At 43.6% G+C, this 12945-nt stretch overlaps 1 protein-coding gene across 4 annotated transcripts; it reads left to right on the plus strand.

Moving 5' to 3' along the window:
• The first annotated feature begins 2249 nt into the window (after positions 1 to 2249).
• LOC311103738 (band 3 anion exchange protein-like) lies at positions 2250 to 12872 on the plus strand. 4 transcript variants are annotated; one of them, XM_084145374.1, is made up of 21 exons: positions 2250 to 2393; positions 4097 to 4294; positions 4536 to 4622; positions 4779 to 4834; positions 5465 to 5568; positions 5680 to 5726; positions 5832 to 5997; positions 6198 to 6406; positions 6565 to 6607; positions 6885 to 7069; positions 7251 to 7458; positions 7702 to 7905; positions 8046 to 8194; positions 8409 to 8603; positions 9298 to 9543; positions 9750 to 9839; positions 9979 to 10145; positions 10227 to 10468; positions 10622 to 10791; positions 11240 to 11413; positions 11837 to 12872. In XM_084145374.1, exons 3-21 carry the CDS (start codon positions 4596 to 4598, stop codon positions 11912 to 11914), a joined length of 2760 nt encoding a protein of 919 aa, XP_084001500.1. In that variant the 5' UTR covers positions 2250 to 2393; positions 4097 to 4294; positions 4536 to 4595; the 3' UTR covers positions 11915 to 12872. The 4 variants fall into 4 exon arrangements, with proteins under 4 accessions (XP_084001500.1, XP_084001501.1, XP_084001502.1 ...); XM_084145375.1 differs by having other exon boundaries at positions 4097 to 4270; XM_084145373.1 differs by lacking the exon at positions 4097 to 4294 and having other exon boundaries at positions 2251 to 2393.
• Positions 12873 to 12945: the final 73 nt, after the last annotated feature.

The raw sequence follows: 12945 nt of genomic DNA on the forward strand, positions 1-12945 counted from the left end.
AATTACATTTTGTGGAGGTGTTGTTCCTTCATGTTATGGTCTTGACACAGTACACACATGGAATCCAATACCCTGCCCAGCTATATTATTGTCTCTACATGTTTCAATGTTTTTCTAGAACTTATCCATTACTGAAGAACAGGATAGAAACTTGAAATAACTCAGGATGATGAGCCTTTGGAGACTTGATTGTCAATGGTTTTTGTTTTTGCAATGTTTCATTGTTTGTTTTACCTGAAAAAACAGGAGCCTCTTAAAGAAGAAGTTACAGGTCTGTGAGAGCCAGAAATCTTGCTTGTTTGTAGGTGACCAAATACTTATTTTCCACCATAATTTGCAAATAAATTCATTAAAAGTCCTACAATGTGATTTTCTGGATTTCTTTTCTCAATTTGTCTGTCATAGTTGACGTGTACCTATGATGAAAATTACAGGCCTCTCTCATCTTTTTAAGTGGGAGAACTTGCACAATTGGTGACTGACTAAATCCTTTTTTCCCCCACTGTAGGTGCTATAGTAAATGGGGAAAAATGGTGAATGCAAAAGCCCAAGTGCAGTGAACATCTAGAGCCCTGAAATTCTATTCTGGACCTTGAAGCCAGTTCCACTGCATTTTGTCATTGTTCCCCTCTAATCAGGGACCGATTTAGACCTGGGACACCAGGTGGGTGCAATTAATTATCAGGTAGAACAGAAAACCATCAGGCTCTGGACCTCATAGGGTAAGAGTTGAATACCCCTGATCTACCCCTGATCCACATGGGCGTGGTCCACTGCTTATCTAGTAACCCCTCTGTCATGAGAATGGATGAACATACTGTCATATTTCTAATTGCCCAATTAATGCTTTTCACAGATTGATTCAGCTTTAATTGACTACTGGCAAGAATGGTGGTGGTGCACAAAAACATTTACGTTTAAAGTAACAACAGTTGTTGAGTGGTAACAGGGGATGTTATTGATTTCCACTAGGTTACCTCACCAAAAAAAAGAAAGATCCAACAAGCATTGAGCCAGTTAATAAAAATGCATTTCATACCGGACTATACGTTTTTTCAATTACAAGGACCGGTATAAACATTTTGTTATTTCCCTTACAGGAGGTGCACGAAATAGAGAAGTTCCTTAAGCGAAGCTGGAGAGATCGTTCATACAGGTTATCAGATAAAAATAAAGATACAGTATGTTGTGTGTTTTGTAGAATCAGAGCAAATGGAAATATAGTTAAATATTTCAATCTCTGTTCATCTCATTAAAAGCCAGGAGGAATGTCACTCTCCTGTCTCACAGAGGTATGGAATAGGTCACCCACAGACCACCACCATCAGGTACTCTCTATATTTGGATACATAAGATATATTTACTTGTTTCTACGTATGTTGCTGTCATGAGTTTCTAGTGTTTGAGAACCAAGACCCAATTAAGGCCCTAAATGGATCAATGTTGATCTGATGGACTGAACTTTAAGCCACAGGGGGATGGGGGAGTTACAGTATGTAATGTTCAGTGGGGGCCTGGGTAACACTTTATTTGGATAGTCCATTTGTAGATGCTCTACAGACTATCTACAGATTATCAGTAACATTTCAACTAAGTATCTACTAACCCTAGCTCTAATCCTAACCTTAACCCTTATCCTAACCCTAAACTTAACTCTAACCCTAACCCTAGCCCTAACCTTAAACCTTACTCTAACCCTTATTCTAAACCTAACCCTAACCGTAACCTTAGCAAGGAGTTGCTTATTAACATATTGTTGATAGTATGACCATCTGTAGAGCATCTACTGATGCTACTATCCAAATAAAGTGTGACCGAGGCCTGCTTATATATTTGGCAGCGCTTAATGGAAATAAGTTTAATTTAATAATAAAACCCTCTCAAGGTCATCATGAGGGGGAATCCCTCCCTTCATAGAAGGGAATCCCTAGTATGTAAACAAGATGACGTCAGAAGTCAAGATGCTCACGTCCTGATAGAGTGCCCCCCTTTATACCCCCTTTCCCCTCCATGCAGGGTGAAGCTGGCCCTGTTGGCCCATACAGGTTTGGTCTCTCTGGCACCCTATGTCCTGACTTGGCCCCATTCCAAACAGAGAGGGCGGAGGGGAGAGAGGAGGGTTGGGATATCCCTGGCCCAAGGTGGGCCACATCGATAGGGCTGTTTGTCTGTCACACAGGCCTTATCTCTCTATCCCCTTTGGTGCTGAACGTAGTACAGCGTTTCTTGGGCCAACATACTTTCAAATGGGTGTTCCCTCCATTTTCTCTCTTTCTCTCTCTGTGTCTCTCCATCAGCCCCAGGTCACTCTATCATTGGGTACGTTTACGTTCGCTTCGTGGCGATCAACCTATTTCTACTGCCACAGACCAGGCTGGATCACCTTGGTGCAGGTAAGGGTGTGACCTCCCAGGCCAGGGGTCCATTACTGGGGTCTGTCATTGAGGGGGCTTGGGGGTCAGTGGTGTTGAGTGGGGTACAGGTGAGAAAAGGTAGGGATTTGAATGGATTATGCTACAGACAACTTTATCTAACTTTCCATTAACTCAGATGTAGCTGAGGTTTATACTAAAAGTGTATCATACAAGCCTGTCAGTGAGAATTAATTTTTTGAATGACATAGCTGCAAGTTACAAATAGGATAATCCCTTTTTTTGGAGTTTGTCTTTCTACAACCCAAGTCTCGCAATTAGTCTGTTGCTAACTAACCGTACAATGACCCAGGTGGTTTTTTTCTAGTTTGTAATTGGTACAAAAAATACTGTCAAATCTAACGAGCATTATGTGTGAGTTGTATAGTACAATTGAAGGTCTGTAGTGTTTGGTTGTGGCCCGTGATGTTTCAAACAACAACTAACATCACGCTTCTCTTCATCAGTTTAATTAGTGATGGTATATGTGAAGAGTGTTGACTTTTTTTAGTTTTCCCGCTCACCTCAATTTAGTGGTCGACGGAGGTTAAAAAAGCTCAGGGTCACAAGGTTTGAGAGATTATGGTGGTAGTGAACAGTGTCTTCTTATCTGTCCAGCAGCCTCTGTTGTTCCAATGTTATATACAGTTGCATAGTATTTCTAATCAACATTATTTTATGTGTATTTGGAGCACTACATATTCATTGTGTAACCAGATATATGAAGACACAATTTTAAGTTAATACACATTAAAATATTCTAGTTCTTACTGTACACTTCAAGCTTTTTAATGTCTGTCATTGTACCACGAGTTACCACCAGCCTCTTTTTTTCTTTACTGTATTTGGAGTAGAGTAGATCTGTTAAATGACGTGTTACTGTACAAAATAGTTGTTACAGTATGAGTTGTAATATTGTAAATGACTGTAATGGATGACTAGAGCACTAGGGTGTCTGTCTGGCCTGAGGAGGGCGTAACCCAGAGATAAGACTCTGTGAGTCTCCCACTCAAACCACTGCAAGGGCCACACTGTCTCAACGGCTGACTCATGGTTAGGAGCACGACTCATAGCGGCTGTGACACGAGCTGGCGGTATCTTGATTAAATGGGCCTCAAAATGTGTCATAAGTGTGCTTATAAGGCTTACTTGTGTAGAGGTTCATATGCTCTGTTGGCTGGGCTTGTCACACATTGTGACCAATTTGGCTTCACTGTGTGTATGAGGAGCCCATGAAAACATGACAAAAACAGTCCATTTAGAGTTTACTCCAGATTACCCCAGATAGAGTTTACCCCAGATTACCCCAATTAAAGTTTACTCCAGATTACCCCAGTTAGAGTTTACCCCAGATTGGCCCAGCCCCAGTTATAGAACTGATGCAGGAGTAGTTGAGTCTCAAGTATTCCCAGAATTATTTTTCAGGGCCAGGGCCATAAGCCCCTCCCCCAACCCCTAAAAGGGTCAAAATAGAGCTGAGAGGTCTAGACTAGAGCAAGGTCTTATTCGATGTCACTGTTGAACCATTGATTGTGACATTAGAGGGAGTCCCCTAATATCCCCCCTCTATATGAGAGTGGGCTGGCATTCCTTAGCTCTTCGGAGACTAAATCATTGGTACGTTTTTATTTACAAGGCCATACTGAGACAGCTCCTTTTCACCTGTGTACCTACATTGTCCACAGACAAATGACAACTATTACCTGCGCTCACATGACTGTGGATGGTTGACTGTGCCGAAGGCCCGTACAGAGCTAGGGGGAAAAGGTTCCAGTTCTCTGCCCCTTCCATTTGGAATGAGCTTCAAGAAGTCCTGGAAATTACAGGAGCTCCTCCCTTTACATGTGTTTAAAGCTAGGGTAAACACTATGATGGAAAATGAAGTGAGGGCCTGTCAATGTTTTGACCCTTCATTGCACCACACTTCCCAAAACCATCTTGCTACTCAATGTGTAAATGTATGTTTTTAAACTGTAGTGTTTTGCTTTTTTGGCCAGGTCTCTCTTGTAAGAGATTGTTCATCTCAATGGTCAAATAAAGGTTAAATGCATGTCTGTATTTCATGTGTCTAATTCTAGTGTGTTTGTGTTTGTTCATTTATGTCAATGTGCATTCACATTACAGGGTATGCACAAACGTTGCTGAAAGTTGAAGGACAGACGAAGCAAGCACTGACACACTACAATGGAGAACGATCTGTCTTTTGGAGAGGTGGACAAAACAAATTTTTATTGCAATAATGCAGTAGATGGGATGGGGAAATATGAATTGTCAATTCAAAGTATTTGTTACATTTTATTTACATATTTTACTTTGACCCCCCCCCCCCCTCTCTCTCTCTCTCTCTCTCTCTCTGATTCCATCCAGGATATCATGTCCTATGAGGAGGAGAGTGACTCTGCCTTCCCATCTCCGATCAGACCGTGAGTGCTTCCCCCTCTTAAAAGTTGTATTTGTTTGTCTAATTAGCATTTCCTCATACAAGAAGTCCAACCTGAACCATATTATAAGGAATTCAATGAATGGGTGAAAGTGTCTAAAACATAATATTGTCAACATATACATCAACTGGTTGTCTAAAGATTGTCATTGTGAGTGATCAGAAGTAGGCCTACTGTAAGTTATTATACAACACCACCCCCCACTGGCCTAAGCCAGCATGACGTCCTTATCTGAGAAGGCAGGACCGATAATGCAGAGCTTGCCCAAGTCTCTCACTGAAGTCACCAATCTCTGGTAACACAACCAGCGAATGGTTCTGACGCCACAGAATATAAACTACAGGCTTTTGCTGCCCCTTTTGGCCAGAACACAAAACATCAGGAGCTGCAGGTGCATGGATGAACGTTTAAAAAAATATATTTTTCAAAAAATTGCAAATCCTTCTCTCTGTCAAGGGGGCTGACTTCCGCCACTTCATAAAAGAAAGGAGCACAACCTGGCCTGTTGTCTGTAAGATCTGGTGAGACATGGACAGGTGTTGAGGAGCAGCACCCCTGCGTCCTGTGCCCCCCTCACTAACCTGGTTATCCCCCCTCCCCCTCCCTCCCCAGGACCCCACCGGGCCACAGTGGCAACTATGACCTGGAGCAGAGCAGGCAGGAAGAGGACAGCGACCAGGCAATCCAGAGCATCGTCATTCACACCGACCCAGAGGGTGAGCACTAAACGCCCATCAACACATTCTCTCTACACCCCTCTGTATGTCTCTCCTACACAAGTACACCAATGGAGTGCTAGTACTGAACACTCTCTCTCTGTATTTCAGTCTATCTGAACCTGAACACCAACGCCAACACCAGAGGGGATGCTCAGGTAAGCTCCATTTGGGGTAAAGCTTCAAATAAATGGATACCTGGTATATTGAAAAGGCAGTTGGCATTTTGAACCTGATCATGACATTGTGTGTGTGTGTCTCAGGCCTATGTGGAGCTGAACGAGCTCATGGGCAGCAGCTGGCAGGAGACAGGCCGCTGGGTGGGCTATGAGGAGAATTTGAACCCAGCAACGGGCAAGTGGGGCCCCTCCCACGTCTCCTACCTTACCTTCAAGAGTCTGATCCAGCTTCGCAAGATCATGAGCACAGGTGACTATCTGGGACAAATTCACTGTGTTTATCACTCAATCTGTAATAATTTCTGGACATAATCTGGATAATTTCATGAGGTTATTATCAAATGAATCTTTTCTCAAAGCCACCATATTAATCTGTATTTCCAACACTAGGTGGCAGGCAGCAACAGGCCATGTTTGACCTATCCCAAAACTATGTCTGTGTGTGTTCAGGTGCGGTCATTCTGGACCTGCAGGCCAGCAGTCTGTCTGCTGTGGCTGAGAAGGTGGTGGATGAATTGCAGAACAAGGGTGAGATCCGTGCCACTGATAGAGATGGCCTGCTGAGGGCTCTACTGCAGAGACGCAGTCAGTCTGAGGGAGCTGGGGCTCAACCCGTGGGAGGAGACATCGAGATGCAGACCTTCTCTGTCACCAAGCAGGTAACACTAGGCTTGGGAGCTATATCCCACCGCTAAATCTCAATATCACTCCAGCACTTCATGACTTCATTCAACCTCTCACCCTCTTTCTTTGATAAATCTATCTTTCTCTCTCTCCCAATATCTCACTAAATGACCTTCCACCCTTCGCTTTTCAGAGAGATACAACTGATAGTGTGGAAGCCTCCATTGTCCTCTCAGGTAGGCTGTGTGTGAAAAGTGAAATACAACTCACCACCAACTGGAAACTCTGTCTGATTTGCCTATTCAACCATTTATTCTAAAGAGTATGGAGACTGTAATTTACATTTACGTCATTTAGCAGACGCTCTTATCCAGAGCGACTTACAGTTAGTGCATACATTTTTCATACTGGCCCCCCATGGGAAACGAACCCACAACCCTGGCGTTGCAAGCGCCATGCTCTACCAACTGAGCTACAGGGGACCTCATAATCTAAGCTCTATGTGTGTTCCAGGGGTGATGGACTCCCTGGAGAAGCCTGCCGTGGCCTTCGTCAGGCTGGGGGACTCTGTGGTGATAGAGGGGGCCCTGGAGGCCCCTGTGCCGGTGCGCTTCGTCTTTGTGCTGGTGGGCCCTAGCCAGGGAGGAGTGGACTACCATGAGAGTGGCCGTGCCATGGCTGCCCTTATGGCTGACTGGGTGAGAAAATAGGAGTGGAAAGAGGAATGAGACTTATTAAGGCCAGGGAGCGCAAGGGGTGAGGGAAGGAATGGGAAGATAGGAGAGGGAATAATGAGGCGATGCTTCATAGTATCTAGATTAATCTTTTCAGTGTTTTACAATAGCTAACCCTGCTCTCCCCACGTCTCCGGTCCTACAGGTCTTTAGTCTGGAGGCTTACCTAGCCCAGACTAACAAGGAGTTGACCAATGCCATTGCTGATTTCATGGAATGCAGCATCGTCATCCCGCCCACTGAGATCCAGGACGAGGGCATGCTCCAGCCAATCATCAACTTCCAGAAGAAGATGCTGAAGGACAGACTCCGCCCCTCTGACACCCGAATCATGTTTGGTGGCGGGGCCAAAGGTCAGTCACACAGACTAACCCTGTAGTTACAACTAATCTAAATCTACATATATCTTGTTAATTCAATTTCCAAATTAGGGATTGTTTACGTTTGGCCTACATTTCCTTCTAATATGATTTTCCAAATAAAATGGATTGATGTTTTGAAAATGCAGAGATTCTGGAGATTCTAGTTTAAACCCATCCAAAACACTTGCTCTGTCTGTGCTCATTTTGAGTCATTTTTTGTTTTGTTTTGTCCAGCTGATGAGGCCGATGAGGAGCCCAGAGAAGACCCGCTGGCCCGGACAGGCATCCCCTTCGGCGGGATGATAAAGGACATTAAGCGGCGGTACCGCCATTACATCAGTGACTTCACAGACGCCCTCGACCCCCAGGTCCTGGCTGCTGTCATCTTCATCTACTTCGCTGCCCTGTCCCCTGCCATCACCTTCGGAGGCCTGCTGGGTGAGTTCATGTATGAAGGAGGGACCCACCTAGTATCATAGAGGACAGGAGCACTGACTGACTCTATGTAGGATTTGTGTGCAGGCCTACATAATAGTGGTTAAAATCATGACCTTCATCCCCCTGACCTCTGCCTCCAGCCGATAAGACGGAGCACATGATGGGTGTGTCTGAGCTGATGATCTCCACCTGCGTCCAGGGCATCATCTTCGCCTTCTTGGCAGCCCAGCCTACACTGGTCATCGGCTTCTCTGGACCACTGCTGGTGTTTGAGGAGGCCTTTTTTGCGGTATGTACCATAGAACTTTCACATCACAGCTCAATGAGCCCTAGCTCTGACCCCTGATGACAGTATGCTGAGACATCACTGCTTTATGTCATCAGGATGTCAGTCATTTTAGACATGATTTACATCGGCTATTATGATAACTGTGAATTTCAATGTTACAATGCAAGTACATCGTTAACATAAGCAACTTATTTTTATCAATCCCATTGTCTAGTTTTGCAAGTCCCAGGAGATTGAGTACATTGTGGGCCGTATCTGGGTAGGCTTGTGGCTGGTGATCATCGTGGTGGTCATTGTGGCCGTGGAGGGCAGCTTCCTGGTCAAATTCATCTCCCGCTTCACCCAGGAGATCTTCTCAATCCTCATCTCCCTCATCTTCATCTACGAGACCTTCAGCAAGCTCATCAAGGTACCACACATCACTCCACCTCATCTCCTCACATCCATACCAACATTTACATCCATCCACCATCCAAGGTACTTTTTTTAATACCTAAACTGACTGCATCACTTCTTCTTTTTATAAGAAACATTAATGTGTTGAAAATCCCAAATTGTTTGCATAGTCAATTTACACACAGCTCTGACACACACACTTACCCCACCAGACATGCCACCAGGGGTCTTTTCACAGTCCCCAAATCCAGAACAAATTCAAGAAAGCGTACAGTATTATATAGAGTCATTATTGCATGGAACTCCATTCCATCTCATATTGCTCAAATAAACAGCAAACCTGGTTTCAAAAAACAGATAAAGCAACACCTCACGGCACAACGCCTCTCCCCTATTTGAACTAGATAGTTTGTGTGTACGTATTGATATGTAGGTTACGTGTGCCTTTAAAAAATGTTTTATGTAGTTCTGTCCTTGAGCTGTTCTTGTCTTTTAATGTTCTGTATTATGTAATGTTTCATGTTTTGTGTGGACCCCAGGAAGAGTAGCTGCTGCTTTTGCAACAGCTAATGGGGATCCTAATAAAATACCAAAATACCAAACTGTAAATACAAAAATAAAACCTGTCTTTCTCCTTTCCTTCACACCCCTCCTGTCCTCCACTGCTAACTCATCTACATACCTACTTTTCTTCTCTTGTTATTCAGATCTTCAAAGCTCACCCTCTGATTCTGAACTACGAGCACTTGAACGACTCCCTGGAAAACCCTTTCCACCCGGTGGTCAAGGAGCACATAGAGTTACATGATGATGGCAACAAGACAGTGCACGAGGTCATACTTGAGAGGGCCTATCCCAACACCGCCCTGCTTTCCATGTGTCTTATGTTCGGGTGTTTCTTCATCGCATACTTCCTCCGTCAGTTCAAAAATGGCCACTTCCTCCCTGGACCGGTAAGAGCTACAGCTTTTTTCAACAGTGATGACTACTGTATGTCTGTGAACAAAGCAAACTTTTAACAACCTGGTGCTTATTCAGTATGTTGCTGCTGAACAGTATTGAGGAGAGATGAATCAGGATAGGGTATTTTAGGGCTGGAGAGCCCCCTCTGTTTTCTGTGTGTGATAGCCTTCACTTTATATGCTTTCCCTATCACCAGATTCGTCGGATGATTGGAGATTTCGGTGTTCCCATCGCCATTTTCTTCATGATCGCTGTGGATATCACCATTGAGGATGCCTACACTCAGGTTCGTGATTTATAGGTTTGTGTTGCCTTGACTAAAAGGTGATCTCAGTGTATAACATATCCTCAAACTGTTTCATGTAAAAAGGGATATCTAGTAATAGATTAAATACAGCATATGTATTTTGTGTGTCCCCTGGCAGAAACTTGTGGTGCCCAAGGGTCTTAAGGTGTCCAACCCCAACGCCAGAGGCTGGTTCATCAACCCCATGGGAGAGAAGAAGTCTTTCCCCGCCTGGATGATGGGCGCGTGTTGTGTGCCAGCCCTGCTGGTCTTCATCCTCATCTTCCTCGAGTCCCAGATCACTACGTTAGTAACATCATCTTCATGTCCATAGTCCCTCCCCAACTGCTAAGCCTCCTCTCATTGTTTGACCTCTGACCTTTCCAGGCTGATTGTGAGCAAACCAGAGAGGAAGATGGTGAAGGGCTCTGGTTTCCATCTGGACCTGCTCATCCTGGTCACCATGGGAGGCATCGCCTCCCTGTTTGGGGTGCCCTGGCTGAGTGCCGCCACCGTGCGTTCTGTCACCCATGCCAACGCCCTCACTGTCATGAGCAAGGGAACTAAGCCTGAGATTGAGAAGGTGCTGGAACAAAGGATCAGCGGCATGCTTGTGGCCGCCATGGTCGGTAAGTGCTACCATATAGGCCACTGAGATTTAGCTGACACAGTCACTACTGACGAACAGACAGAACACTGGATGTCTAAACAAAAGGCCAGCACAGTCCTTTGTTGATCTCCTAAAAATGTCTGAGAAATATTGTTGTTCCTGCTATTCCCAGGTGTGTCTATTCTCTTGGAGCCTATCCTGAAGATGATTCCGATGACTGCTCTGTTTGGAATCTTCCTCTACATGGGTATAACCTCACTCAGTGGGATCCAGATGTGGGACCGAATACTTCTGCTTATTGTACCCAGGAAATACTATCCTACTGACGCCTACGCACAAAGGGTATGCTGTCTCTCTCCATCCTCCCATCGCCCTCCTCTCTGTTTCATCGTTTTATATCATTATTTCATTTATGAAACATACCAGACAATTCCTACACAATAACACACTGTGGCAATCACAATGTCATTCTCAACTTTTGTTTTAGAAGTGTGGGGGACATTATTTTGTATTTTATTTTTATACAGTCGGATAAACACTCCAAACAGCCTACCTGACCGCTCGGAGGCATCTGCATGGTCCTAAAGCACACTGTTGCCTCGTTTTGTATCACATTCCAATTATAAAACTGGGGGGGCCAAAAATGCAATTTCAGAATGTGGGGGGGACATGTTGCTGCTGTGGGAGGTCCCCTCCGTCCCCAGTGAAAGTTGCGCCCCTGGTAAATATAAGTATATATCCAATGTGTTGCCCCTGTCTTAACCCTCCTTCTCTCATCTCCTTACTGTAGGTAACTACCATGAAGATGCACTTGTTCACTCTGATCCAGATAGTGTGTTTGGGAGCTCTCTGGATGGTGAAGATAAGTGCCTTCTCCCTGGCTCTGCCCTTCGTCCTCATCCTCACCATCCCTCTGCGCATGGCCATCACTGGAACACTTTTCACTGACAAGGAAATGAAATGTGTAAGTGGCACACAAATGTTGTAATGTGGTTAACTACAATCACAGGCACATGCATGTGTTATGGGTAGGAGCCTGGTCTCAGGTCAGGACCTTATGTTATGTGCTTTAGACAACTATTGTTGTCATGCTGATGAGTGGTCAGAAGAGTTAGCTAAATCACATACAGATGAGACCAGTATTGACCTGATGGAATCTGCAGAGAACATTTTCTAAATACCCATTCAGCTGTTGATCATCTTGTGATGAATAGAATGACAGTGTAGCTATTCATTTTCTACATAATGGGTTCAGTTTCATTTCTATTGGAAATGTTATCTTTCAAACCATTTCAGGAGGTTTAGAATAAATTCTGCCTCAGCTAAATCAGTGTGGCTCGACTAAACTGTGTGTATTTCTCTAATGAGACTGTGTGTCCTGTTGCAGCTGGATGCCTCTGACGGCAAGGTGAAGTTTGAAGAGGAGCCAGGAGAGGATATGTACAACGAGTCTCCGTTGCCATGAACACATGGACATGACCTTTCACTTCTCAACTCACTGAGAGGATCCAGTGAACTCAAACAATGCTTTAATAGTGACTGATGTCTAACACATTTATTAGTATGTGCCATCAAAATATATCTTTAGGAAAATGTATTTTTAGCCAACTGTCCTTAAACGTCATTGCAATTGGGTATGTTTGTGTGCCAAGCTAAAATGAAGGTCTCAGGTAAGCATTCAAACCTTTTTAATGACAGGTAGCCTAATATTCTACATTATTAATATGACAATTAACATTCATCTCTCAAATACCCAAATAATGCCCAAAATATAGTCCCATCAGTATTAGGCAGATAAATAGATAAATGTAATATTCTAAGTCACACAAAAATGCTTTTCTATGGGACTGTTATTTTATCCTTTGTTCTGTAGCCTATTTTATATCCTAGTTAAATTGTTCTCCTTTGTTACAGTTTGGTTTTATGCTTCATTGTGGTGAATTGTCTGCTTATTGAATGAAATGATTATGTAGATTACCTTTTGTTCTTGCTGTTTTGTTTAGTTGCAAGCTAATGATAGAAAGTGTGAGTATGGAGGTAAAATAATCTTAGTTCTATTTTTGGGTGTCCAGTGGTGTCACTCATTCACAGTTCTTCTACCCAAATACATATTTACCTCAGGATGTAATGCTTTCAGGATTGCAAAGGTGGGAGGGATACATATAGGAAATTGATTGATTAATCACTGAATGAATTGTAACAATATTATAATGATGTGGAGGAGAAATGTGTAAATATTACAAATGAATCACAGCAATAAGATCTGACTATAGGACTATTACACAATTTTATCATTGATCAGGGAGAGGTGTAAAAGGACAGCTGTATATTTGGTTTATTGTATGTTGATGTGTGCTTGAATCACTGTACAACTGCTGTTTTGATTTTCACCACCCATCCAATTAAATATATTTTAAATTTGACTCAATACCATTTCATTTCTTAATTCAAGACCACTTTATTCATCAATGGGAGGAGGGCTGACAGTGCTGGTCC

Source organism: Coregonus lavaretus (assembly GCF_964263955.1).
Source record: "Coregonus lavaretus genome assembly, chromosome: 28".
Taxonomy (NCBI): domain Eukaryota; kingdom Metazoa; phylum Chordata; class Actinopteri; order Salmoniformes; family Salmonidae; genus Coregonus; species Coregonus lavaretus.

Excerpts from the sequence above, each read along its gene's own strand:
- LOC311103738 (XM_084145374.1), top strand. The coding sequence starts at position 4,596 with ATGGAGAACGATCTGTCTTTTGGAGAG. Across the intron at positions 8,604-9,297 it reads CCTTCAGCAAGCTCATCAAG|ATCTTCAAAGCTCACCCTCT; the intron begins GTACCACACATC and ends CTTGTTATTCAG. Across the intron at positions 10,146-10,226 it reads CTCGAGTCCCAGATCACTAC|GCTGATTGTGAGCAAACCAG; the intron begins GTTAGTAACATC and ends TGACCTTTCCAG.